This window comes from Aythya fuligula, chromosome 1 (assembly GCF_009819795.1).
Source record: "Aythya fuligula isolate bAytFul2 chromosome 1, bAytFul2.pri, whole genome shotgun sequence".
NCBI lineage: Eukaryota > Metazoa > Chordata > Aves > Anseriformes > Anatidae > Aythya > Aythya fuligula.
This window is the reverse complement of record NC_045559.1, coordinates 4437696-4465638: the sequence shown is the minus strand read 5'-3', so window position 1 is coordinate 4465638 and position 27943 is coordinate 4437696. Positions and strand designations below refer to the sequence as shown.

The window sequence follows — 27943 nt, the reverse complement described above, 5'->3', positions numbered from 1 at the left end:
ATTTTTAATGTGGTTTAATATACACCAAATCACACAGGGTAAGTACAAGATACTGACTCCACTCCAGCATGTCACCTTATTACAGATTTATTTATTTTTAATGGAAAAGGGAGTTACATTTGAAACACTTTGAAACACTGATCACTTATAAAAGAATGGATGAAGTCACCTTTGGTCAATCCAGCTTGGTAGGCTGACAACTACTGTTTGGGGTGTGAAGGAGCAGAGAAGAATTTTTTGTAATAAATCTGTCTAGTGCTTGAGCATTCAGGGTTTCTTCAAAAAGCTGTACAGGTGAGGGACGAGGTAATCTTTGTAATGGCCGTCAATGAAGCCTTTCCCACTGTTGTGCACAAACCAGCACTGCACGTTAGTCCCAAACACACGGTCTGTCCTGTAGTCCTTCTGCAGTCCCCTGTGAGGAAGAGGCCACCCAAAATGAAGGTCAGGGCATGACAAGTAGATGAGAAGACATCATTAATCCTGCTTGCTTCTGGCACTGCGAAGTGGCGCCTTCACTGGCAGAGTGGAAATGACCACAAATGCAGTGAATTTCATGTTTCTGTGACTGCGTGGGCCTTTTGTGGGCATCCCAGGCACTTTTATACGGTCTGTCCAAGATGAGATGATGGGCAGCTACAGGGCCAGGACTGCTCATGCCCAGGTACAAATACAAAAGAACCCAACTTGCATTACTGCCCTGAGTGTCTTGCCAAAAGCTAAAGCCAGATTATTTGTTAGCAGAGGGAAAACAGGGATTATTTTCCCCTCAAGATCCTTAAAAATTATTAAGCCTGCAGTCAGTGATGTCATTAAAAAGAGAAGAAAGATTTAGAAAGAGCAATAAAGCACATTATGTCTACCTGGTAACGGTGAGCTTGTTTCCTTTCACTTCCATGGTGGCTTGTGGTTTTTCTGGAATTTGCCCAGGTCTTTGGTGGTGGATATACACTTCTGGTTCAGCTGCGAACTGACCTGATCAAAGAGAGATTCAAAGCTCTTCGCATGTACTAACTTTTGTGGCTGTGATGTAAGCTGCTGCTGGGCACTTCTGAAAATCCAAACTGGCTGCTGGAGGCAAACCACTCTGCATGGATCACAGCATCGTGTCTCCAGCTCTATAGGATCACCCGCACAGGGCGGTTAAAAAGCTCTGCTTCTGAGCCAGTGAACCTTTACTTAAGCAGACTGGAGCTGTGAAGGGAAAACCACCTCTGCTGCACTGGGTTCCCACATCTTAAAAGGAGCCCTGGGTGGGTCCAGGGCTTGGAGGGCTCTTTTTCCCTGTGGATTGAGCCCTTGGCTTTTGTTTTATACTCTTGCCAGAAAAGGGAGAGCTGAATTACAAACTTTTTCACAGACATTTCAGAAAGAAGAAAGAAGGTTTGAGGCGTTTGATTCAGGCTTGTTTTCAACTCACAACAGATTAGCCAGGCTGGGAAAGCCCCGTGACAACATGACCAAGGCTAGCAGGCCTTCTATGAAAACACCCTCCACAGCTGGGATAAGGAATTATCTCCTGGCCCCTGATGTCCCACAGTGTCCTTGGAGCTTCCAGGACATTACAGAAATCTCCCCGATTTCCTACTTGAATGCTTTTCATGCCTTCTCCATCAGGACTCAGAGATGGCTGATTCACTCAAAGATCTAGCAAAAACCCTTCCTAGCACCCCCCTTGTCCCAGCACCCAGCCCTTACCTATCAGCCCATGTGCTTCAGGAGATAACTGGTTTTCAGGGGGGATGTAGATTCCCAGGAAGTCAACGTTAACTGGGTGATTCTTCCACACACGGTGCAGCAGAACCATGAAGGACATTTCCTCACCCACAGTGATAGTAACATTGCTTTCCTTCTTCACCGATATGAGAAGTCTAGCAGGGACAAAACAAAAATACGGCTCAGTTCAGCTGCCCATGGGGCAGCTCTCAGGCCCCTTGAGATGCTTTGGGACATCCAAAGCTACTGCATGAGGCTAGGAGATAGGACAGGCCCCAGGAGAAACCCATAGCCCTGGAGTGGTCCCAGAGGTTTGGCAGGACATTGTCTAATAGGATACTTCATGCCCGTGTTCAGGCAACCGAATCCTGCCCTACAAATCCAAGCTCTTGTGACAAATAATGAGAATTAAGAACTGGACCCACTGCCTATGTGGGTGTCCAGTGCTGGAGGATGTCCAGTTTTGCTGCCAGCTGCTAATCTGCAGGTGAAGGTCTCTGGGATGTTGTGAGTCATCTCCCATCTATTGGTGTATATCAGGAGCCCCTTGGGTACCTCAAATAATACGGCGTGCTTATGTTCAGGCAACTGAATCTTGGTCTTTGTTAATACAGTTAGCAGCAGGGAGAGAAATTCAGCTCTTTGTATTTGCTCTTGATGAATTTAATCACCCTTTTGGCTCTGCTGCCTAATCTTCATTAAATTCGTAATCTTCATATTGAGACCTCATATGGGTAGCTAAGATGCACACACCCAAATGTAGGCACCCTGCAGCCTGGATCCCACCCACGGGTAGATAAACCCAATGCTGTGTTGCAAACGGTCTCCATGGGGCAACCAACAAATGCTCAGCAACTTACTGTTTCCGAATGATGTGTCCCGTGTCAGACCAGGTCAGCGCGATGCTGTAAGATCCATCCTTCAGCGTTATTGTCTCTGTATTGATCTCCACTTTCAGGCCTTTGGTTTTGAAATAAAACCCAATTTTGCCAAAGTAGGTGTTGAGTTTCTTATTCTCTGCCTTCTTGGCCCCGATTAGCTGCCCGTTGACAACAACTCCTGTGAAGAGCAGAGAAAGAAATGTTGCCTGAGTGTTGGAGTACAACCTAGAGTTTTGGGATTCTGCTCTCAGCAGGGAGTGCCATGGGATCAGCCGAAGTGGGACCCCCCTCTGACCCCTCCTCCTAACAAGCAAGGAATTTATCAGATCACCTCCTGATGGTACTATTCACCCCTTGGCATATTAATTTGGTGGGAATCCATGCTAGGTCTTGCTGGTATTATGAGTCGATTCATAAGCCATTCAGTCCCTTGTGTGACAGGTGAGAGGGATGGGCAGTGGAGGGATTTCCCAAGCATTTTCACCCTTCTGGACAAAAGCAAACACTGCCACGCTTTAATAGGCAAACCCTGATTGTTGGGAAGGCGAGCACATGAAGACAAGAAGATTCAGCCTACAGTGTTTTAAGCCACCACCATTTGGAGAAAGCAGGCAGAAAAGTGGATGCCAGGAGCCAGGTTCTACCCTCTGCCTGTGGTGGAAGTACCCTGGAAACTTGTGCCTCTGCTTTAATGTGGGTCAGGAGTGACCTTAATTGTATGCAAGTCGTTAGTGTTTAATGGGGGCAGGCAACAAGGAAAAAATCATGGAGCAATTTATGTTCTGGATGGATTTCTGGAGCTCTCTAGTCCAATCCTCCATTCAAAGCAGGCTTATCTAGACTGGGTTGCTCAGGGCCTTTTTCAGCTTAGTGCATAATATCTTTAATGATGGGGATTTCCTCATGTATCCTGCCCCCCTTTACAGTATTTGACTGTCCTTATGGTGCGCTTTTCCTAGTATCCTCTAGTGTGAATTTGATATGTTTCAACTGGCTTCTGTTGCCTCTTTTGCTTTTGCTATGCATCTCTGAGAACCATCTGGCTACATCTTTGCCTTCTGATTAGGTGTTTGTAGACAGCAACAAGATTCATCCTGAGACTTTGAGTATTTTTAAAATAAATAAATAAATAAATATATTGATTGGCCACAGCTCTGTCAGCCCCTGCCTGTACATCCTGTGTTCCAGCCCCAAAATATCTCTGTGGCCACCACCGACTTTGGTCATTTTTTGTACTGGCAACCCTCAAATTGGACACAGTAATCCAGATATGGAGGGACATAATCACTTCCCTCAATCTGATAGCCATGCTCTTGTCACCGTGCATCCTCCTTGTATACATTTTCCCTGCACCCTTTCAATACTTTACAGACCCGAGGGAAGAAAACTGTGCCATAACTTAAACTGCACTTTTTATACCCTTACCAGTACCACGATCAGAAACCAAGTTGAGGATATCTCCAGGCTCCGAGTTGATATTAAAGCAGATGTTCCTCTGGCTCTTGGGCAGGTATATGATGAAATGTGGGTCGTTGTCCACTGAAACAGAAAGAAAAGAAAGGAGTGTGATAAGCAGGCTGGTACCTGTCCTGGAGGACACAAGCACTGCTCAACTCTTGGTGGTTTGGTGGTGGCTGGCATCTGACCATCTCCCTGTCAACATTCAGAGATATCCACCCCTCTGCTCATTGCCTACAGGGATATTCTGGCCAGCTTCCATTCATTTACTGGTGTTCCTCACGTTTTGGAATCATTTAGCTCTTCCTGTATGCTCAGCAAATCCTAGCCCCTTGGCCAGGATTCTCTTCACAGAAAGTGGTAACAGGTAACTTTCAGGGGGTGAAGGAGCTTTTGAATATATTGACTCTTTTGAACGTATTAAATCTTTTGAATATACTGAAACTCTTGATCAGAGTCAATCTTTTTTCATTATTCTTACCAGCTCCTTTGTCTTCTTCAGCTTGATGCCAGGGCCCATTCTGATCAGCATTTCCCAGAACACAAAATTTCCAGTGCAAAATACTTGTGTAAGATGGGCAGGTAACTTTGCCTCAGTCCCCTTCTTTTCCAAGCAATTTCTTGACTATCTCTAAGTCTTAAATTAACCCTTGATCTATGCTGGGGAGGGGTTTGATAGCTTTTTGTTTGATAGCTTTGTAAATACACCCATTTGCATACAGGCATAGTCACAGAGTTACTGTAGTAATACCACTTTTATAGGCAGTGGTTTTCCCAGATGGTTTGTGTAAGAAGGCACTGAACTGTGGCACAGGCCCAAGTGTTAACAGGATCCATCCGTCACCAGAACATTCAGAGATTTTTATCTACCACAGAGCATTTGTGCTGTCATTTACAATGGCAGTAACTTTACGTTGGCTTTGCTGCTGCAGTGAGGCTGCTTGCAAGCTCAGTGAAAGCCTTAGCCTTGGGGAAGCAGGCAGCAGCAGAAGGGATCACTGGGATCCTATTAGGGTCTAAATTACTCTCCCTCTTGTAATGTAGGGCATGTTTTTACAGAGTCATTTATTCCAAGTCAAAATGACTCAATATTTTAGAAAGAAAAGCTTAAACCTCAGGCGTTACATGGATTTGCAAGAATTTGATGGAGGTGGCTGTGATCTGGGACACCCATGGTTGTGCCATGCACAGACCTTCAGCAAGGGCTGTATCGAGTGCCTTTCACACTGATGTCCTCTGCAACTGTTGTGGAGTAGCTTCATCAGCTAGTCACAGCAGTTGATTTATTCTTTTGTGCACTAGCCCTTAAATGAAGATACAGCTTGTATACAGTACAGAAAACTCAACAGGGAAAAATAGGACAACCAATAGGCACCTCCATCATCAGTGGAGGCAGGACCTTTGCTAAATTGCCGTGTTTCATTTTACTTTATTCCAGTTGTCCCAGCTGCAGTTTAAGAGCTGGTTTAAATCATTCATGGATGCTCAGCATCATGTCACCAAAGCTGGAATTCCCAAAGTGCCCAACAACTATGATGATTTCCTTTATTTGTTTTTTGGGTAATGAATGTTGCTGTCTGGTACTTCCCTGCAGGGAAATGCTGTAGCTTTTACCTCTGTTTATGCTCACAGCAGACACCGGAGGACTCCTTTGCTCAGGCATGAAGCTGACTGGTACAGCTGTGACATTGGCCCAGGCTGGGATACCTTTATTATTATTAGGTGCATTTGGAGTTAATCCCAAAGTGCCTGTTAAACGACAGCCATAATTAGACTTTTGTTAGAACAGACATTTTAACAGCATAATTTTAAAAGTAATGCAGTGGATCAGAGCCTGATGTTCCTATACCAATGTAAAGCAGGCACAACACTATTACTACAGGCAGATTTATGTACAATTAGGATGGGTTTGCTCCAGCATCACTGCCAGAGAAACATGACCTGCTTACCGGTGCAATAAAGCTACATGTAAGCTATTGGTGAAAAATGCAGCCTGACATTTTAACCCTTACTGAATAGGCCCCACTTCAGCAAGGCCCTCAAAGCAATGCCTTTAGTGTTCTGCCATATAAACAACTGCATGTTTAAAATCTAGCATGCAGTAAAAAGCTGTGCTGACTTTGGTCCTGAGTCTGGGGTGCCTGAAAATAGGTATGTCTGTTTCTGCATGCCCTAGAATGGCCCATGTGCAACTGCAAATAAATGCAAACATTTAAAACATCATCCCCTACGTTTCCCATTCTGCTAGAAGTTTCTCTTCCTTTGCCATAGAGAAGAGAAAGTAACGTGTCACCTCTCTCCCACTCAATTCATAAAGCTTTCAATTCATAAAGTTTTAATATTCTGGGCAAGAGCCAGAGCAGGGCACATCAGCGAGCCATGCTATGAAGGGTGCAGGGGGGAAATGAATTAGAGGACAGCAGGACAGTCACATCTTAAACCTTCATGGCTATATCTTCCAAATATCTCAACATCCTCTCTCTTGAACCCCTAATGCAGATGCTGGGTTATTTTTACTCAGCCAGTGTTATTTCTATTAGGACAGTTATGTGTGAAGCCAGTGCAAGTAATAATGGAACTAAAAATTGGTCATAACCGCAGGAGTTTCCAAGCCATATTAACCCTACAGACTGTTAGGCATGAAGAAACTATCCTATGCACAGCTCAGTTTTGCAATAAGACCATTCTGATAAAAGAACAGTTAACTAATCCTTTGAAAAGTGAGTTATTTTGGTGGAAGCCACTGAGTCTGTCTATGCAGACAGTGCAGCCCTAATGAGAATTGTATAGGGACAAACAGAAAAGTCTGCTTCGGATTATACATATGCTTGTATACATAAACCTTTTGGTAGAGCCTGCATGTTTTGCACAATCAGAAACACAGATTTACTCTGATACAACTTTGATAAGTTCTGTCCTCTGCTACGGTTCAGGAGTGCAGATGTTTTGACACTAATTTCGGTGCTGTTAAGTTTTGACTATTCTGTCACACGCTTAAAGACACAAGGACCTAATGATAAAATCACTTAAGTCCTTTGCATCTTGTAAATCAAAATAAACATGATCTGAATGTCAGCTGGTGCCATCTGTAATGAATTCTCACTGTAATACATGCCAGGTCTCTGCTGAACTGTTTGATAGTCATGAGCTGTAGCACCCAGTAACAAACATTTCATTTCTCTTTGGGTCTCAGCTGCACACATTAGAATTGAAAAGACACATAAATGAACTAGAAATTAACAACTGGCAGACATAAAAACCTCATTTCACCAAGTCAGCATCAGGACATCTTTATAGGCAACCAGGAGTGTGAGGACTGAGCATGCTGGATGTGCCTGGAGTTTCCAAAAAGTCACAATCACTTTGAGTGTGAAATGCCAGATGGATGATGCTGCCTGTTGCCCTTATGTAGGTTGTTTCTTTCCTTCACAGCCAATTTTAAACTCTCCCACTTATTAATAAATTGTAAATCACCAGACTTAGATGCCCAAGGAGTTGATCTTTTATTTTCTTTACTTTTTTTTTTCTTCTACTTTTTTACTGGCAGTGTTTTCCTAACAGCAAGAGTTGTGCTTTTTCAAGTCACTGGCTGATGAGGGCACAAAATAGCTGCTGTTAGGTTCTGCAGGGAACACGTGGATGGACAGGGATGACCCACAGGTGACAACAGCCATTGCTTTGCGACTGGCTCCATCATCTAATGCCAGAACAACCCAAACCCACCTTGTTTGGCTAGTCCTAGGATAGCAGTAAGGAGGAACATGTGTTGGAGTGATAGATTTAAAGGAGTAATCCAGAAGTTTAATTAATAAGGGATTCTATATTGTTAGGACAACTCAGATTCCACATATGCTTGTGGCTGATTGCTAACAACCTTGGGAAACTTCCAAGATATGAAAGTGGTGATAAGACACAGTTTGGCCAATTCTACAGCTTGATTCAGTGTGGGGAACTAGACTTATCTGCCCCAGTAACAAGACATTCAATCTGTTACAAAACTGGTTTATCATGAAGTTCATCAGTGCAATGTCAGCACATTCAGCCCTCACTGAATCCGATGGCTCCAAAGAGCACTTGTGCAACAGGATGCTCTCAGAGTGGCTGAAGATTTGGTCAGCCTTTCCTGAAAATAGGGGCTGTCCTAAAAGTACAAGTACTGTGACTGAACAATCAACACAGTTATTTTTAGAGATACGAGGAGAACAAATCTAAAATGAGAGGTAGAGTAATGGACAGACTGAGACACTGACCTGAGCAGCAGCCCCTTCTGGGGTCTTTGGGCTGGTCTGCCAGCATTATCTCGTCTTTCTCAGAGTTCTCTATCAGCATGGCTGTGAAGGGGGTGACAATATGATGGTCAAGGGACATCTGCAGGATGGATTTGGTGATGTTTCTCTTCAAAGCTGCAGTGGGGGCTGTGTTTCTGGGTGGGAAATAAAACATAAGTCATAGTTAGTAGCTCTGCATGCAAACTGCTGTGATTATGCCTCCACAGAGCAATCACAGAACCAAGCTGATAGGATCCAGAGGTTGCAAGAAGGCAAAGCTGAGGGCTCATATGAACACAGTCTATATGAGAAGACTATTCTTGGCTTCTGTGGCCTTTGGGCTGGACTCAGAGATGCCCAGTCCCATCTTCTGATCTCAACAGAAGACCTCATTCTGCTTTAGGTGGGATTCATCAGACTTCCTAAGGTCAACGGGCTTCATCCTGAAACTGTAGCTCTTACTCAGGCTCTAAAAGGCAAATGAATTTCATTCACCCAGCCCCACAGCTGCATCTAAGTCTTATTCCTCTAATTAATTGCTCTCAAACCCTATTGCCTGATATCTGTGAGTGCTAACAATAGGAGTGTAAGGGTCTGGAGGTATCACCTACCTTTATTTTGATTTGTTTATCTTACCCATGTGAAGCCCATCTCCCTGTGGTCTCAGAGAGGACCAGATTGCTCTCCAGTTTCCCTTCCCTCCCACCACAGATCATGTTTCTCCTCACCTCTCTGCCAGCATCTGGTTGACAGTCAGATAGGCCCACAGCTTCTTAGTGAATTCAGGATCTGCATATTTGTCTTTCTTCATGAAACCATCCAGCTCTTCAACATCTCGCAGGGTTTCCATGACAAGCTCTGCATTTGCCTATGGAATAAATGAGAAATTAAGATGATGGAGGGTGAGCCAGATGAATGGGGTGGCTCTGAGGTCCCCTCCTTGTCACCTCTTGGCATGGATGGCATTAAGAACCTACTATGGCTTTGTCCATGGTTACGTCTAGATCAGAAAATCCCAGCAATGTTGGCCTGATGGCCATGGGGAGAGGAGATATGGCAAGATGGTCTTCTGTTAAAGACACTTTTAGTGACAGTGGATTAAAATAGGTAAAGCTGCTGTTAGCAGTAGCCAAAGAAGGTGCTACTGCATACCAAAATAAGAAGCAGCTTTTCCTCTGCTCTTAACAAAGCTTCTCTATCCTCTTCTCAGGCTTTGTCATGTATAATTCCTCCTGAGCAACAGAAGCCAAATTCTCCTTTCTCCCACAGGTCCTTGAGCAGCACTATGTTTTGGTTGGGAAGGAGATTGAACATGCTTGATTTTTGCAACAAATAACAAATGATGACTCCCTAGCCCTGTAATAGTGTGGATATTTTGAGTCTCCTCAGAAAGAAGGGGCTGGATGTAGTATTTCCTCCCAACCCCATTCTGCTCCATGAGGAAAAACAGCCCTGAAACATGGGGAAAGTCTCATTGCACATACCATAAGGCAGAGCATAAAAGGCCAGCACTAGGACATCACCCCGTAGAGCCACCAGCTTGAACTCCCCAACAGTGGGAGGTTCAGCCATACACAGAGCTACCTTAGGGAATCTCCCCCTGCCCCTCCACAAGGCGCGAAGGAGGACTCCATAGTCTTAGAGCAAAATTCCAGTTTGCAAAAGGAGACCATATGCATGAGTGAATAAACCAGCTCAAGCCCCAGGAGCAGGTATCCTAGAGAGCCTCACTCACTGCTGTTGCTGTGACGATGCTTTCCAAGTGCTGCAGGTTCTCCGTGTCCACCTTCCCAGCCACCACAATCTCTGAGCCACCAAAGTAGTTGTGGAAGCTGCTCTGGGTGACGTCTGACACTGACTCCTGCGGGTAGTTGAACTGAATCTTCTTCAAGAGAGGGGTGGAGACCTGGTTGTAGAATTTCTGACATGGGAGGAGACAGAGAAGTGAGTCTGTTGTACCCAAAGTAACCCTCCTAAGTGTGCCATTCCTACTGAAAGGAGAGCAGGTGATGAAACTGGGAGCATTGGTGGGCAAGGCGATCTTTCCCTGTCCCATTGGATGCAGAGTCCTTTATAGTTAAGCCTTTGCACATCTGTATGTGGGTATGGCATGGAGGTCTGGCCCACGTTCTGTGGAAGTCAAAGGATGGTCATAACCACACGGACTATTATTACAGAACTTGTTTTCTGCCTACAACTTGACCACAGGTCTATATGAGCCTGCACTGATTACCAGGTTGGTCAGCTCTTGGCTATTATGTAAGACAAATAGCTGCTTCCCACCTAATTCTTGCCCAAAATTAAGTCTCTGTGTCACTTGTGTTCACTTCTGAACTGTGGACTGTCTACCCATTGCTGATCCTGTTGTACTTGGCTGATGTGAACTAGGACTTGTACACAGCTGGGGTTAGCATATGGGACCAGAGAGGGAAAGCAGTTACCCATACAATGCCACGGGTGGCAGCCATCTCCTACTAAGGGGCTGCACTCCCAGGGCTGCCAGAGCTGAAAACTTTGTGCAGTGTGTCCTGTCACACCTGTCCTGATGAAACAAGTGAATTGAAATGGAATAAGGGTATAAACAGCATAAGGAAACAAGAGTTTGTTGCTGTTCACAGACTTGGAGCTAGAGCCTCCTAGAACTGTGCACTTTCTTATACTGGTAAATTTTGGACTAACATTTAATATTTATGTTTGGGCATTTTCTAACACTGAAGTGGCCTGAGGTAAAATCCAGGACTTAATTTTAATTCAGATGATCTATTTTTTGGTTAGGACCGTTTTACAGTATATAAATCCTACACTGAGCAGTACAGTAAATATGCATTATAGATGCTATAAAAATTGTAATTAGGAGCACTGAGCTGTTAGAAAAACTGGGTCCTCAGTTTCAGAGGCAATGGGCAAGAAATGCACCTTCATTTGGGCAGAGGTCTCCTGATTTCCAAAAATCCTCTGGGCCATGCCACGGTTGTCAGTTGCAATTCTCTGCAGGAAATCGTAATCTACATCAAATCCAATCCCAAGGCAGAAGAGAGAGAATTCATCCTTTATGCTCTGCTTCACATTCTTCTGAATTGTAGTCAGCTTGAGCTCACCTTTGAGATACACAAAAAAATGACATCCATATGAGCAATGGTGGAAGTGAGAGTCTCCCATGCAGTGTCTCTGGTTCTCTCTTAATTATAAGGAGAGTCTAGACAGCTACCTCAGATGACAAACTTCTATAAAATAAGGTCAGATAAACCCTGTCTAGAGTGACATTTGGGCTTCTCCCAGATGGAGATTAACAAATCATTTCCACTGAAGACAATTCCTTTGAACAAACTTTTTGGTATATGATGATATATTCTTTGTCTATTCAGGGCTTTTACTAATTTCCCAGGGAGTCTGCCATTGCAAAGCATCCAGACTTCTCCCATAACTCCTGCTTTAAGCTCACTGAAGACTAAGACATCTTCATATAGGTTTGGTTTGGTTTGGTTTGTAACATTTACTATGTCTTATGCTACCATTGGCACAGTTAAAAACAAAACCAAAAACAACTTACTAAAACAAAACAAACAAAAAATTATTATTATTTTTTTTAAACTTATTTTGAATGGCAGTTTGTCTAATGGGCTGGCATCTTGCACTGATGGATTGATTCTGACCTGTGTCAAATTCAACCCAAATTAATTTGCTTTCTGCCTTATTTTTCTGATTTCAGTGTTTCACTGGGGACTGCATAGATCTGTGTGGACTGAGACCACTGGAAGAGGAAATTTTCTTTAAGGTTGTTGTGCTTACCTCTCTTATAGGACTCACACATAGTTGCAAGAATAACCTGCATAACATAACCTGCTCATCTATTGAAAATTTCTGTACAAAGCCCCATGGCATCTCTAGCACTTGGCAAAAGAACAGCAACCCATTGGAAGAAAGGGGAACATTTTTTTTTAAACGTACTGTCAAAGTGTCTATGTGCTGCATGCATTTGTCAGGTTAATCCCACTGGCCTTTCTTCTCACTTAAAGCAGGATCCTTACCTACTGTTGGGTCTCCGTCAGAGACCAGTACAATCATGGAGACTGAGTTAGGGTCCAACATGCCTAAGTTTTGAGCTTCGTTGAGGATGAATGTGGCTCGGAGAAGAGCTTCATTGATATTGGTGCCTGTCAAAGACATAATGAAGAAAACAGGTTTGATAATTGTTGAGTCTCTTGTCAAATCCAGATCAGTTCTGAGTTTCTAATGGAATTAATTAGCATGGACAAAGACCTGAGATCAAGGCAGCAAACCCCCTCCTCTGTGATGCTTATGGTACATCTGCTAGCACTCTGGTTCCCTGAGGAAACAGAAGCTGAAAGGTGTTGCATGTGGGTCATTGTGTTAAATAGACCTCCATTTTTCTAATTCATAATTATACCATGTATGGAAATTGACAGAATCAGCCAGGTTTTACATTGCTTAGAAATAGAAAATTAATTCACCTGCTGTAATTCATCTGCTCTTGAGTTTGTTCACCAGCGTGTTACTTTTTTCATACCAAGATATTGAAATATATGAATACTTATACGAATGTATACACACTTGTATATACACACACATACACATTTCGCACTAAGTTCCATGAAGAGACCAGATGTTGATACCCTTTTTCACCCCAGGCTGTTGTCCACAGCTGGGCCACCCCACCACTGCCAGCAATTCCAGTAGGACCAGAATGAAGCCTCCAAAGGCTGAAAAAGGCAACTGTCCCTCTTTACCAGACAAGGAAATAAGACACAAAAAGGATGAACAGCTTGCACAGGGTGGCACTTACTAGATCACGGTGTAGTCTACAATTTACAGCCTTTGGGTTAAGAGAGACCTTGCTTCACAAAGCCATGAGATGGCCACGGTCTTTCATGTATATTTGGGGTCTATAAGGCTGCAGATAAGCCCTATAGAGTAAAGATAGCTGTACTATGGTATAGTAAAGCAGAGGTGACACACCAGCCACAAACATACCTCATTTCTGGGGCATGGTATTGTGGTGGTGCTAACAGGGCAGAAGAAGGATCTACAGCTCTTCTACTTCCTCCCTAGGCTCACATCTGTCATAGTTTATTCAGGGGAAGGAGATGCCACCCCATCCCGTAACACAATAAAATGGAAGCCTTGCTCCCCTTTAGCCTCAGGGCACGGGAGAACATCTTAGGAATCAGACTTCTTTTTAAGAATACTCCACCAATCTGAAGGTTGTATTAGATACCCATTTCTGTGATACTTCCAAGAGCACCTTGCAATCAAAACCTCATACCCCCGTTGGGATGGATTGTCTGGATGTACTTCTTAGCATCTTCAACCTGTGCTGGGGTAGCTGAGACTAAATTATCTCTCCAGCATCGGACATTGTGGTTGAAGTCAATAAGAGAAAATTGATCGGCAGCACGGAGCTCACTCAATATTGCCTTCATGGCCTCAATGGTCTGAAAAGAGGAAATTCAAAAGATGACAAGTTTAAGGTCCTGTTACTGAGAACATCTTCTTAGCGTGGCTACAAGCAGATGCCTCTGATGAATAAGAATGTGAGTACTGAAATCCAAAATAACATCTGCTCCCAAATCTCTTCTAGTTTATACTTCTCACGCAAAGTAGAACTTTTCTCTAATGAAACACAGGAAAAATGCAATTAGCAAGAACAAACCCATGTGTCTCAACCTATTCTTGCTTAACACCTGTTAACAAAGGCTGAGGTAAGAGAGAGAAGCAGTCTGTGGGACATTGTTGTCCAGGTGAAAGGAATTACTAGCTCAGGAGATTTAGCTCTGCCCGCAATGCTGTCATTTTAGGCTGGGTAACATCTGTTTGAAGATATGTGATTTCAAGAAGTAACAATTAGCCTATATCCCAGTTTTGCAGCATTGATTTCCCAAAGGAAGCAATCTGCCAAGCCTTAGTATTACACTCTGAAACAAATTCAAATATACCTAGATCATTCCAGACAAGTGTTTGTCTATCCAGTTTTTAAAAACCTTCAGTGACAAACGATCTACAACCTCTCAAACTCCCCTCTCAGCACTATAAAGTTTTTTTTTGTTTTGTTTTGTTTTTTAATATTTAATATAAATCTTTCCTGCTGTAAATCCATCTGATTCCATCTTATTCTACCCCCTTTGGTGGACATGAATGTCAGTTGCTGGGTTTTTCTTTTGGAACAACAGCTTGCATACTTGAATGCCCATTACGTCTCTCTAGGTCTTTTATTTTGCAGACTAAACCATCTTTTTTTTTTTTTAATTTTTATTTTTATTTATTTTTTTACCCATGGGTTATGTTACTGCTGTTCAGTGGGCAATCAACAATTTGGCCACAACTTTTTGAAAGCAGAGATGTAGTACCTCCACTGAGACTTTCTCAGGATTTACTAATGGAAGTTTGAAAAAAGGGGGTTCAGAGTCCTTGTAAAATGTTTTGTGATGTGTCATATAAATTTTTACTGTGGAGCTAAAATCGGTATTCTGATGGCAATATCTCTTCCTTACAACATGAAAGGAGAGTTACAAATAATGAATAAAATAATGAAGACCTTGATTCACCAAATGTTCACCAAATTCACTGAGACTTTTGACAGAGTAAAGAATCAGCCTGGTAATTCTGAGTGGCAGTCTGCCACAGAGTTGTGCGGTAAAGCACATGGGAAAAGTTGGCAGGAGGTTCTTTTAGTCAAACACTTACTTGTTTCATTTTCAGTCCCCACATTGAGCCACTGACGTCTATAACAAACAAAATGTTTTTGGGCAGAGGATCAAGATTTTCCGGAGCAAAAAAGTGAATAAAATAGCCATTAAAAATCTGCAAAATAAAATAAAAAGCTTCACTGTCAAGTGAGCTATATTAAAGATGCCAGGAAACTCAACACAACAACAGAACAGAAAATTATATTCATCTTTATGGGCCAAATCTAACTTCAAGCTCTGCACATATTTGTACTTGTAGCCTTACACCATCTATCCTCCATAGTCTTTACTGTTAATCAAGAAAAGCAGAGTCCAGTTCTTGGACAACTACCATGCACTGATGCACTGGCATGGGGATGAATGAAAATGTTTTTTAAAAGGCTGTTCTCTCTGTAATAATTCTACCACATAACTTTTCTTCATAACATAAAAATAGTGATGTTCTGTCTGTCTCCTTATAATATATTAGTACAACTTCCAATGACTGTCCTCTGATTCAACATCTAGTTATGAAAGACATTGGCTTGTGGACAAGACAGAAATCTGCTCCTGACTATATGTAGGTCCATGCCTTAGTCATAAATTAAGTAAATCCATTCTGCTCACTTAAAATCTCTCTGTTCTTTCAATTGGATACAGAGCTCTCTCTCATGCTTGTTCTCCCTGAACACACCAGCACAGCTTCATTTCTGCCTACTGAACTGCAGAAGGAATACAGTGATGATGTTTAGCACAGTTTGTTTAATGACAGCAATTTTTTTATTCACCCATCTCCCATCCTGGTTAAACAATACTTACTTCTAACTCTCCACCTGTTTTTTCTCTGTTCACATCATACTGCACCACAAAATTTCCATCCACTGCTGTGGATGAGCACGTGGGGCATTTTCGTTGTTGAGCCATTGTTGGCTTGAAAGAAACATGAGCCTGGAAATGAGAAGTGATCATCAGTTAATCAGATGTTGTGTGAAAGGTAGATCTTTGAAATGAAAAGAGTTCATCAATTTATGAAATATTTTACAGAAATATTTTCTTCTTTCTTTATTTACACACTTGGTGTAAGTGAGAAATTATCTTTGTCACTTCATAAGAAAAACTGCACTAAGGTTTGCCTGGACATGCTGATTCAGTAGTAGCAACTGTGACACAAACACAGTGACCCACCTTTACAACACCAAATATTTATATGAGAGCCAGGCAAACCATTTCTAGGAGGTAATATGCTGTCCTATTTAGCATTTTCCTAGTTGAAATTATCCATAATTTTATCATTTTTTTAACTTTTTTTTTTTTTTGAAGAAGTGTGAGCTTGTCATTTGTCTATAAATTGAGTAGTAGAAATTATTCTCAGTCCTGTGACTGGTTTTGCAGGTTTTATGTTATTATTTCTCTGCTTTCACTAGATAACTAGATAACTTAAGATAAATTTCTTAAGACATAATAAATATATCCAGAAACAAACTTTCCCATACACTCAGAGTTAGTGCTTGTGCATCATCTTCCTTATACTGTAAGGTCTTTGGAACATGTGAAACATCTCTGTTTCATTGATCTGAATACTCAGGACTATTGGCAATATTTTGCTATATATCAGTTATATATGTGATTAAGAATATTGCCATGACATTAAAGGTGGAAAATGACAACAAACATTGCCTTTTGACTTGAGAAGAATGTGCCATAAAAGCAGCTGAATAGGACTTTGAATTAGTGTTCGCTTATTTTCCTTCAAATTCATGATTAAACTCTCTCTGATGATATCTGTTAACATTAGCTCTGAAGTAGTTTGCTAAACTAGGAATGTGAGTGAATGAGACATGAAGCTGAACCTGGATATCACGGAACAGTACTGCTGGATATAGTGTTATAGCAATATAAACTGATTTTGGGGTCTGAGTCACATACCTTTTGTTAGATCTGTGTCTAAGAGTGAGAAGAGGTGTATCCCACTAGAGTCATTGCTAGAAAATTCTACTCTGGGAGGGTTTTTCTATACACAACAGCTATGCTGAAGATAGCTAGGCTAGGAATGTCAAGAAAAACAGCATTCCTAAAATAATTCCCCTTGCAGATGTTCTCAGCTGAAAATGAGATTATGGAGTTATTCCAGAGTGGTTATACCACTTGATATTCATCACCTACCTTTTTCACATCCAGCAATGCCTGTGTACTGCTCTTTCAAAATTACAAATGAAAGCTTTGTGCAAAGATGGGCAGGCTACTTGCTGTTTCTGTACTGCTCAGTGATATTGGAGCATTTTGTACATACAGCTAGGTAGCAATAATGAAAATACTATATTTTTGTCATATTTTACCACGCGTGTAGCAGGTTTGAGGAAATAGCATACCTGTGTAGTAACATATGTGAAAACTGAAGTTTTCAAGCTATTTCCACTCTGTGACTGTTACCTTTTTCTCTCCCTTGGAGATGGTGGTGATTCCATCAAAATGATCTCCGAGGGAATTGGGAACGTGTACATAGCGAAGTCCTTGAGGCTCAATAATGCGGACATCCACCTAGAGGCAGGAAGGGAGGGCATTTAGTACAGTCCAGCGCCAGTGTTGTACACAGTGGGTATCTCATAAGCTACCCATAGACAAACTCCACAAGAAGGGTGGAATCCTCTTGAGAATGCTTCTATAGGGCTAATGTCATCTGGGGTGGGGATATGCAATACTGAAAACAAATCATGATGGAAAGATAAAAAAAATGCATCCAAAGAGTAGAAGAGTTTGTTGGAAATGTTCATTCTTTCTCCTCCTCCCTCTCCTTGTGGCAAGCACTGTGACGGGAGTCAAAGGTGATATTCTGGAAGCAGAAAAACATTAAATGTCTCTGCCTAAATGCTGTTTTTTGTACTGAGGCCAGGAGGAATGTTAGGTGATGAGTCTTCCTCTCTACACATGCTGGTGACAGGACAAAGAGTATTTTCATTTTTGGTTGGATGGCCAGGGTGATCCTGTTGGCCTGAAATAAGGGTGTTTTGTGCTTTTGTTTCTGAATAGCAAGTAGGTCTACTTGGAAGCAGGATATGATGTCCTTTTCAGACTAACTCAGGCCTTTGGAAAACTTGAAACAGAGGAAATGTGAGCAGCAAGGAAATGTGAGCAGCAAACTTTCATTTACAGCTTGTGTTGAAGCCAAGGAAAGCGGAAGAATGCATTTATGATACAGAACCATAAGAACAGCCAGATGGAAATACCCAGCTAGCCCTGAATCCTGCCTCTTGACAGATGATGGAAGACATCCTTGGATGCATATAAGAAAGAGGGTAAGAATAAAACTAATTATCTTTTGGCAGCCAGCTGTGGAGGAACTGTCATTCAGAGAACATCTGCTATCATAGGACACTATCTCATGAAGCTGGGGTTATTGTAAAAAGCCCTATTCTGAATGAGTAGCACATGTTGTTTGTTTTCCTTTTGTCAAGGAAAGTTTACACGAGGGTATATATGGACCAAATCTTGTTTGCTCATGTCGTTGTGACGTGAGTTAGTCATGATTCTGGAGATGCCCAACCAGGTTAGTATAAGAGGAGGAGGCAGAACACATTTGCTCTTCACTCAGGTGGCTACACAGCTCTCATCTTGAAGTGTCTGGTGCTGGCCTGTGCAGTGACCTTGAGGCTATTTGCATCAAGACCACACAAAAGAAAGGATCTGTAGAAGAAATGTCCTGCCGTAGGGCTCACAGGAACTTTGGTGGCCTTCTCAGGGAGGATTCACCTGTGGGGTGCTGCCTACACACAAAAGCTCTACTTTACCTCCATGTGCTTTGCCAAGCGTCCTGGCTTCATGGAAATAACATGCTCATAGGAGCTCAGTTTCCTTCGAATCATTTCCTGATAGTGAAGTTCAAACTGGATTCTTGTTCCTGGAGGCACATTCACTTCGGTTTTGAAGTTTTCCATATCCAAGGCATTGCTCCTGAAAAGTTAGCTGTGGAGTTATTTTGAGAAAATACAAGTAGAAAGAGAGCTTTTTTATGTTTTGGTTTAGAGTTATGCATTTGGTGAATCCAATTCTAACTGAGGACTATACCAGGGAACTGTCAGCACCACATGTTTTATCGAGCTGAAAACAGAAATGGAAGTCACTGACAGTTAATTGTCAGAGTTGCTCTAAGTAACCAAAACCTGCCTCTCCAACCCTTTTTCCTTCCTAGGGTCCCCCCTCAACTCTCTCCTCTTGGAATAGGCCAGCTCAGTGCTCATATGCATAAGTTTAGTACAGTACCCATATGCCAAAGTCCTTATACCTCACTATTCCAGCAGCTTTGCCTTTGGCTTTTGCTTGAGAGTACATCCTTCTGGCTTCAGATTTTTCTCGAATCGAGCTGGTAAATGTTATACCATTGACATCCCTAGGAGATAGAAGATAGTTTGTAAAAGAAACAATTTCACCATCAGTGACTGTTTTTCTACTTCAGAAAAACACCAGTGAAATCTAATCTCTTTATAAGCTGGTGGGAAATAAATTAATAAGGCTCTTGCTTAACCCCAAATTAATGTTTTCTGGTACGTCTTTGTCTTTTTCCCTGCCTGCTTTTTTTTTTTTTTTTTTTTTTTTTTTTTTTTTTTTTTTTTATTTATTTTATGTAGCCAACCCTCTTGCACTCTGAGGAGGAACTGCACTCCCTCACCTCCTTCCCACCTTCTCCATCCTTTGGAGAGGACAGGTAGTTACTCGTGTCCTGGCTGTCTAGAAATAGGGCTCAGTACATGTCTGCCAACCAACAGCTGGCTGCTTCCTCACTGAATGAATACGGAACCAAGCTACCTTATTTCTGTTTGGTCATGGCTCTCATTTGGGTCTCTCCTTTGATCTGGTGCCAATTTGCACAAGACACGTAGTCTATTTGAGACTTCTGTCCTTTTGTCAAATTTTGTTGACATTGGCCAATGGCCCAACAACTACCAGGGACAGAGAGATGGACAGACAGATAATACAATGGCATGAGCCTCTCTGCATTGAGAAAGCGTGTTTAAATTACACCAAAACTGAAAGATAATGAAGTGTTTTGATTTTATGAATATTTTCCTCCCACTATATTCTCCCTCTTTATTGAACCTACTAGAGCACAAAGCTGTTATCTGCCCTCTACTTACATAGTAAAGTTGTCAATAAAAGCTCCTTTGGGAACTTGTACATCAAACACTATGTGCTGGGACCGTTTTGCGTTATTCACCATTTTGGCTTGGATCATAGTGTTGGCCAACCGTGAGGTTATAGTGGATTGGACTTTGTAGCTGTAGAGACCTATTTTGTCATCATCCTCCACCTGTAATTGACAAAACGACTCTATAAATTTGGGACACAGCTAGAAAATATATTCCACAGCAGTATCAACTCCTTTTATAGTCTTGGTTACAAAGTAATTCTCAACATCACATATTGAGGAAGAGGTAGCTTCTATTTTCAAGAAAGGTCATAAATAAAAAAGACCTGAAGCATTGAATATTGACCTAGTATTGTAAATGGTTAAACCATATCAGTGGCAGAACAGTATTAAACTGGTATATTAAAATCTGCCTTTGTCTAATCACTTTTGTTGCTTATTTCTTCATATTTACCATACTCTTCTCCCTCCAGGAGCAGTTGTATAAACAGCATTATGCAAACAGTCGGCTGTTTAAAGAAAATAGGTTAATACCCAACCAGGAGTAAAAGCAAGGAACTGAACAAACAAAAAGATTGATTTCCAAAAAGAAAAAAAAGAAAAGGAAAAAAAAAAAAAAGAAAAAAAAAAAAAAGGTTAACTACAAAATCACTTTGTTCAATATTTTTCCACAAAGGAAGGAAAAACTCACCAGATCTTCAACGTATCCCCAGTCGGATGTGCTTCTCTGCAAAAGAAAAATACAGAGAATGTATTTCAGCAGAGCTAAGAGCACAGATTGTGGCTGTTTCGAACAGTGGTAACTGTCTAAAAGCTGCTTCCAAAATGATCAGAATCAGTTTGAGTTCTCAGATGTGGTGTGCGGATTCCTTTTGTCTTATTTTATGTATTTATACATGGGATCTTGGAGCATGTGATCTGCCAGCTGTGATTTAGACTCTGCCAAAACAGAAAGGCAGCTCTCTTCTTTTATTTGATCATATGAAGAGAACAAGAAAAGATTCTCTTGAGAACATATGTATTCCTTCAAGAATAAAAACATCCTTTGTGAAAACAAAACATACTGGCAAAAAGTCATAGGCAGAAACCCTAGCTTTTAATAACAACAACAAAATCTCTTGTCTTGGGAAAAGTGGAAAACCTCAAATCCCTGAAATTTTAGCTAATTTTGTTTTTATTTACATTACAGAATATTTATTTATATCACTGAATACCATGTGATATGTGTTTATATATAAATCAATTATGTAATTGGTGTTATATCAATTTATGCACTTTTACATACGCAACGTTAACATACGCAATGTATTGCTTAGATGAACCGAAACAATGCTCATTATTGGTTGTTTTTATTTCCTGCCATAAAAATATTTCCATTTGGGAATTTCTCTGAAGAGGTGGTGACATCTTGTGGCTATTTGACTCATTCTGTTTAATTCCCTGAAACTTAAACTCAGAGCAGTAACCCTGGGATGGGATTTGGCTCACCTAATTCTAGGGAGAGAAGCAATTGCTTAATACAGCTGTCTACATTGGTCTACAGGCAACCTCAGCTCTTCAGAATGAATGGGGTGGTCCACTACATCTGGAAATAGATACCTTCACTTGGTTAAATGAGTCCTGCCCTACACTTCACTGACTGTACTGATTAGAGGATTGGGTGCCCAGTGCTGCTGGAGGTGTCCAAGAGTACCACCTTGCTGTGAGATGGGGCTCCAGGAGGTCATGAGGCTCTTGTAGGTCTTGCTTGTTATCCCACAGCCCATAAGATGGTTTGGACTCCCTATGCTATTTCACACACTACTAGATGCATACATTAAGGCAACAAAATTAAGGCCTTCAGCTTAACCGAGGATGATTAGGAGCCTAGTTCACATACTGATGGGTAAATTATGAAAATGTACAAAAACAGATCAATCCTATCTCAGTTTTAACTAGTACTTGAAGCTAAAAGGACCCTAACCCACAGAAGATGCTTATGATAACTGCTTTAGTCGCATGGTGCATAAAAGACTTGCTCTGCATTTAGTAATTTTGTTTGAAGCTAATTTTTATACCAGGAGAATCTAGAGCTGCATAAGAGGGGATACATGTCATAGCAAGATCATTTTAATTAAATGATTGTAAGGATTCTTTGAAGCCCAACAGATAGACTGAAGGATTTCCATCTTGCTGAGAACACATTCAGGTTCTTATTTCACAGCTGTACAGGTTCCACCTGCAACATTCAGGATTTCAGTCTCTGGAAGTTTATGGCACAGTAGATACCCCCTGCAAAACATGACGGGTTGATCCTTGCACAGTCCATCGTGAAACCCTACAAACATCATTGTACAATGAACTGGACCCTTCACATCTGATAAAGAATCAGACTGTGAAGAAAAAACTGTTGTCCCTAGACATATCCTTAGGGTAGGAAACATCACACTGTGGGTACCAACTAAGAGTAAACAAACATCAAATGAAACAAATTCAATTTTGCATTAGTACAATGGGGATTTTTAAAAACATTTTAATTGTGGTACCTCAGTACATTGGGGATTTTTTATTTTTAATTGTGGTACTTTTCTGTTTTTCAGTGGGTCTCAGGGTTTCCAACTCACCCACATAAAGCTTTCAAGATGCCCAAGTTTCCTTCCTGATTGTTTTTGTGAGGATGGAGGAAAAGGGGGAGGTGGTGATGGAGACATGAGCTTATCAGTTGTACACGTAGTGACTCCCACAGCTGCTGTTACTGATCAGACATGGGGTGGGCCAACCAACCCCCTAGGATCTCAAAGGTTGCAGAGTGTAGCCACTCCAGCAGGTCAAGAGGACAGAGCTGTAGATAATTATACTTCAGGTTTTAGTGCTGGTGTAGTTACTGAAAACATGGCCTTTGAAGAGACTTCTGTGACATGTGAGACTCATGTTGTTTCTAAAGTGAAGACTTGGGGCTGATATTTTCCTTCACACCACATCCAAATGAACACACTGCATTGAAACAATACCTCGTGCAAACCTAATGTGCAGTAAAATGCATATTAGGGTAGAGACAAGAAGTGCCTCAGGAACTGTTCTAAGGATCTGGTCTTAATAGATTCAGAGCCATATCTTCAGAGTACTGAGACCCATCTTGTCCTGATATCTGTGCAGGCTATGGGTATTTAGCTCTTAGTATGATCTTTGTCCAAATCACTGTGCATGAATGTTGCAACAGCTATGCAATCTACCACAAAAAAATAAAATAAAATATTGGGTGCTTCAAACTGCATATTATTCAGGGCTCCTGACCCTGGCTCCTTCTGTCTTGTCCATGGAGGAAGCAGCCATGGTGTCTAAGGAAGGAGTGCATTATGAAAGGTAATGCATTAAAAGACATTGCAGGGGGGTTAGGTTATCTATGGGATGTATCCAGCGAGTTGATTCCCAGAGAAACTGTGGATGCCCCATCCATGGAAGTGTTTAAGGCCAGGTTGGATGGGGCTTTAAGCAATTTGGTCTAGTGGTAGGTGTCTCTGCCTATGACAGGGGGGTTGGAATTAGATGATCTTTAAGGTTCTTTTCAACACAAACCTTTCTATCATTCTATGATTCTATGATTCCACCCTTTCTCTCCTTCCTCATTTCCTCCCTATGCTGGTTCTCATGGATAGGAAACCAGGCAGGAAGAACAGTAAAGGAAATAGGTCTGATCTCACAAGTTGGAGTCTCTAGTCTGCTAGGATCAGGACCAGGCCTGCTACAGAACATCCTGCTTTGCAGTCTAGACACACGTGCTGCCGTTATCTCTAAAACAGAGATAACGGTGCTGCTCCACCACACAGAGGTTCACAAGGTTACCTGCATTCCAACCCATCAGGGTTGGAATGTTTTTTGTGGTCTGTTTTTGTGGTCACACAGACCATTCACATACCTGAGACACAGTGGTTTTGGAGTTACTCAGGAACATTTTTTTTTCATTTTATTTTTTCAGCAAAATACTTAATATGGTACCTAGAAAACAGTTCTTTCTCTTTATAGCCTATCAGTATGGGCTGCAGAGGACTTCTGTTGTCTTCTTGCCAATGGACTAGTGAGCTCACTGCAGGAAAATGTACTGTTAAAGCAATAATTTGGAAGGTAGTCTTCCTCTAGTGAGAGACAATAAATAACTGTGCATCCACTGTTGGCCAAAAGCTACAGTCTCAAGATGGTTTGGTTAGTTAATTTTCATTCATTAATCTAGTTCTTTTCATTTATTAATCTATTAATCTTTTAACACAAGGGTAACTCATCCTGCAGCTGAGATCTTCGCTCTACTGGTTTGCAAAGACTCATTTGATAGGTAAAGAATGGGAAATACTATACGGATGTAAGGAATAACTGGTATCATTAAAAAAAAACGACACTAGTAGAATTGCAAATTATTACATACATATGTCTGTATCTCTATGTATCCAGAAAGTCAGGGACAAAGGTAACATAATGCATATGGCACTAATATAGATATATTGGAAAGAAATGATGCCCCAAAGAAATGCAGCTAGAGAGGATTTCTGCTTAGATAGTCATTAAAATATTTAAATACTGGTCTGGCAAATGTGAACTCGCTTAATTCATATTTATGTTAAAATCATTCGTCTTTCTGGCAGTGTAATGGGAGCTTTAGGTGTCAATAAACTACATTCAGACTCATTCAAAAAGAAAAGCCTTAGGATAAAAATGAATCACATTTGCCTGGGCTTAACTTCAAAGATGCTGGGAAATCCAACTTTATTCAAGAAGATCTTTCATATTCACTATACTGAGCAAGCTCAAGAAAGGCAACACCAGAGCTATGGTGGAAGTCAAGGTCCACTACAGTCGTCATTGTTTTCATTCAGTGTAATAAAAGTCAGCATCTTTAAATAACTGATATCATTATTATTTCTGTTAATTACTACCATGCAAAACACAAGAAAACTCCTGCAATGTTGTTTTAAATGGTTCTGTTTCAGAAGCTGACAGAGTACAATTATCTGCAACACATCAGCATGCTGGAAAGAAGTTATTTTTCTTGGTCTCAGACTCTACCGGATCATTTGCTATGTGACACTGTAATGAACTCTTTTGACCTGAGCTAAACATAAATGAATGAACTACGTGCAGCACTGGAAGGTTTGAACATATGTTGCCGATGTCAAAAGTTCTTGCCTTCCATTTTATCATGGAAAAAGCCCACGTATATCACACACAAAATCAGACAAATGTGTCCATTGCTTATTATCTGTATTATGTTCCTACCTTAGGAGCTCAGGTATAAAACAAGACCTTATGCTAGGTACTACAGAAAGGATAGTAGCTGTTCTCCCAACAAGATATGTGGAGGTCTCAATGTATATAAGGACTTGCAGGTCCCATCTGATTGCACTTTCACAACCCTTGAAATGGAACAAGCTGCTTGGAAAGAGCTCCCAGGGATTATTGCTTCCCTTTTCTTGAAGCATTTCAGGGTACTGTACCTGGTACCTGCCATTTCTTGACTTGGAGACTGGAGGAAATCCATCAATTTCTACGTCAATCAGGTTTTCCACTTCCTGGAGGAGAAAGAAAGGGAAAGAAAGAGGTGTTGCTGCTGTCTTACAATGTGATTCATCACTTGAATTGTTGTTGATTAGCAGTCTGAGTTCCAAAAGGAATTTATGTCCCCTTGGTGCACATGCAGAGCAGAGGTTTAAACTACCTCAGACCAGAATGCTGCATATTCAAACATTCAGTTTCCTTCTGTGGCCAACTAGCTTTATACACTCTTAAAACATCATGACCTTCACTATCACTTCACAACCTTTTCTTCTGAAACAAGGAGTAATATTTAATATACTGAAATGCCCATAAAAAGCAAGAGGCAGATTACCATTGGAATGGGTCCATCTATGTTAATTGCAACATTTCAGATACTAATCTCACTTAAAACAGCAACTTTAGAGAATTTATGCTCACACCAGTGGAAACTGTCTCTGATTTTATACTTGGGAATTAAGTTTGACCCACGGTCAGCAAAGGTACATCAGATCTTTTCCAAGTGTAAATCTGCACCGTTTCAATTAGAAGTATGTTTTTTTACACCACAGCGAAACTCTTAATTAAACTTTCTTAGCAGTTTAATTTATGGCAATAAAGAAATTTAAGTTCATGAGTTGCTTTCCAACTTAAATGATAGCATACATGCAACGCTTTGCACAAAATTAACTTAATTTGTTTAAGCACATTGGTATTAAAGTGATACAATATCTATGGTTAGAAAGGAGCACAGAACTTTTTTTTTTCCATAACATTTTTCTAGAATATTTTCTAGAATATTTATGGGAATCATAAACACAGAATAAAAAGCTCACTGTGTCACGAAGAGTGCTGTAAGAAGAAAGAAAAAGAGAATATCGCTTCTCATTAATTCTTTTTTTTATTTTTTAATTTTTTTTACTCTTGCAAAGGAAAAGAAAGCTTTGTTTGATCCCTGCTGACTTCATAGAAATATTTCAATACACACTTGAAAGTTGAATTTGAAACAGAGTTTTCAATTCATTTGGAAATAGATGTAGACACTCAAATATAAATTCACTGGAGTCTAGGGGTTTAAATCTGGACTCAGCTTTCAAGTCAAAACTATAACTAAACTTGTTTTTATTATTATATTATCTACCTTAAGCATTTTCATGCTGTTCTATAAATTATCTCATCTTTCTGCTAATAAATGTACAGTCAATGGGATCTTAACTCTATATTTGAATTCCTGTAACAAAAAACTAAGTTGTTATGAAACTTTGCTGAAATTCATCGTGGTTCATACAGGAGAGCCCATCCACAAACAAAACTAAGTGCTGGATTGCTGCTTATTCCAGAGAAACTGGATCTAAACTACACTGAAGGTCTGAGCATAGAAGCCCACTTGAATGTTTAAAGCTTAAAACCACCAGAAAATGGCAAAGTTGAGTTAAAAATTAGTTGAGTTATGCTAAATGAGTTGAGTTACCCTTATAACATCCTGGCTTTAATAATATTAAAAAACAACACTACGAATGGCAGGAGAAAACCAATTATCAGAACAAATTCCATTTACAGCTCAGAGTAGAAGAGAATTCATGGGGCACAAGCAGAATGATGAAGCAATGACCCAATTCCGCCCTCACTGAAGCCTGCTCCAACTGATCTGGACTTCAGCAAGGAAGGCAGCTCTAGGCCCTCTCTTGAAATACTCACATCTGGGATTTCGTCGATAATGAGGTCAAAGCTTCCTACTTCAGAAATGAGGTACAAAACCATTAAGCAGACCAGGTGCTTCATTTTCTTCCTGCTCGTCTCCTGAGAACAGCCCGCATAGGTACTAGACACAAGATCTTCCCTTCTCTGAGACAAGTTCAAGGAAACGGCTTGGGGTTATGTAGTATTTTGAACAAAGTTTTGAAACGCTGACTTTGTTTAGGCCATAGGTAAATATTTGCCTTGCAACACAAGTCAGAGCTGTGGTGTCCGAGCAAGGGTTATCCAAACAGTGTCTTCGCTCGCCTCTGCCCTCGATAACAGCTCTGGCTTGGATAGGCTCACGTCTTGCTTTTGTAGGTCCCCATTGATGTTTGGCTAATTTCCTGCTAGGCACAGACCTTGGGGCACCCAAAACTTTGAAGGATCAAAGCAAGAACTCACTCCCAGCCTGTTTGTTTATAGTAAATGAGGTGGAGGCTGGTTCGCAGAGCGATGGAGGCAGCGATATTGTGCTTCTTGAAGGGCCCTCCCACCCAGCCACCTCACAGTGGTGGGCAGAAACCTTTGGGCTGGATCCTGACCCACACAAATACCCTT

The 27943-nt window shown here is 41.2% G+C and overlaps 1 protein-coding gene across 1 annotated transcript; it reads right to left on the bottom strand.

Annotated features, from left to right (window-relative positions):
* Positions 1-71: 71 nt before the first annotated feature.
* Positions 72-27479, bottom strand: ITIH2 (inter-alpha-trypsin inhibitor heavy chain 2). Its single transcript, XM_032195400.1, has 21 exons — positions 27344-27479; positions 25609-25683; positions 20838-20873; positions 20136-20308; positions 19286-19390; positions 18792-18954; positions 17437-17544; positions 15826-15954; positions 15026-15142; positions 13608-13776; positions 12352-12477; positions 11240-11421; positions 10059-10244; positions 9052-9191; positions 8306-8478; positions 5670-5804; positions 4023-4136; positions 2577-2775; positions 1699-1871; positions 864-975; positions 72-415 (listed from the first exon to the last, which is right to left on the bottom strand). Exons 1-21 carry the CDS (start codon positions 27425-27427, stop codon positions 268-270), a joined length of 2847 nt encoding a protein of 948 aa, XP_032051291.1. The 5' UTR covers positions 27428-27479; the 3' UTR covers positions 72-267.
* Between the last annotated feature and the right edge of the window lie 464 nt (positions 27480-27943).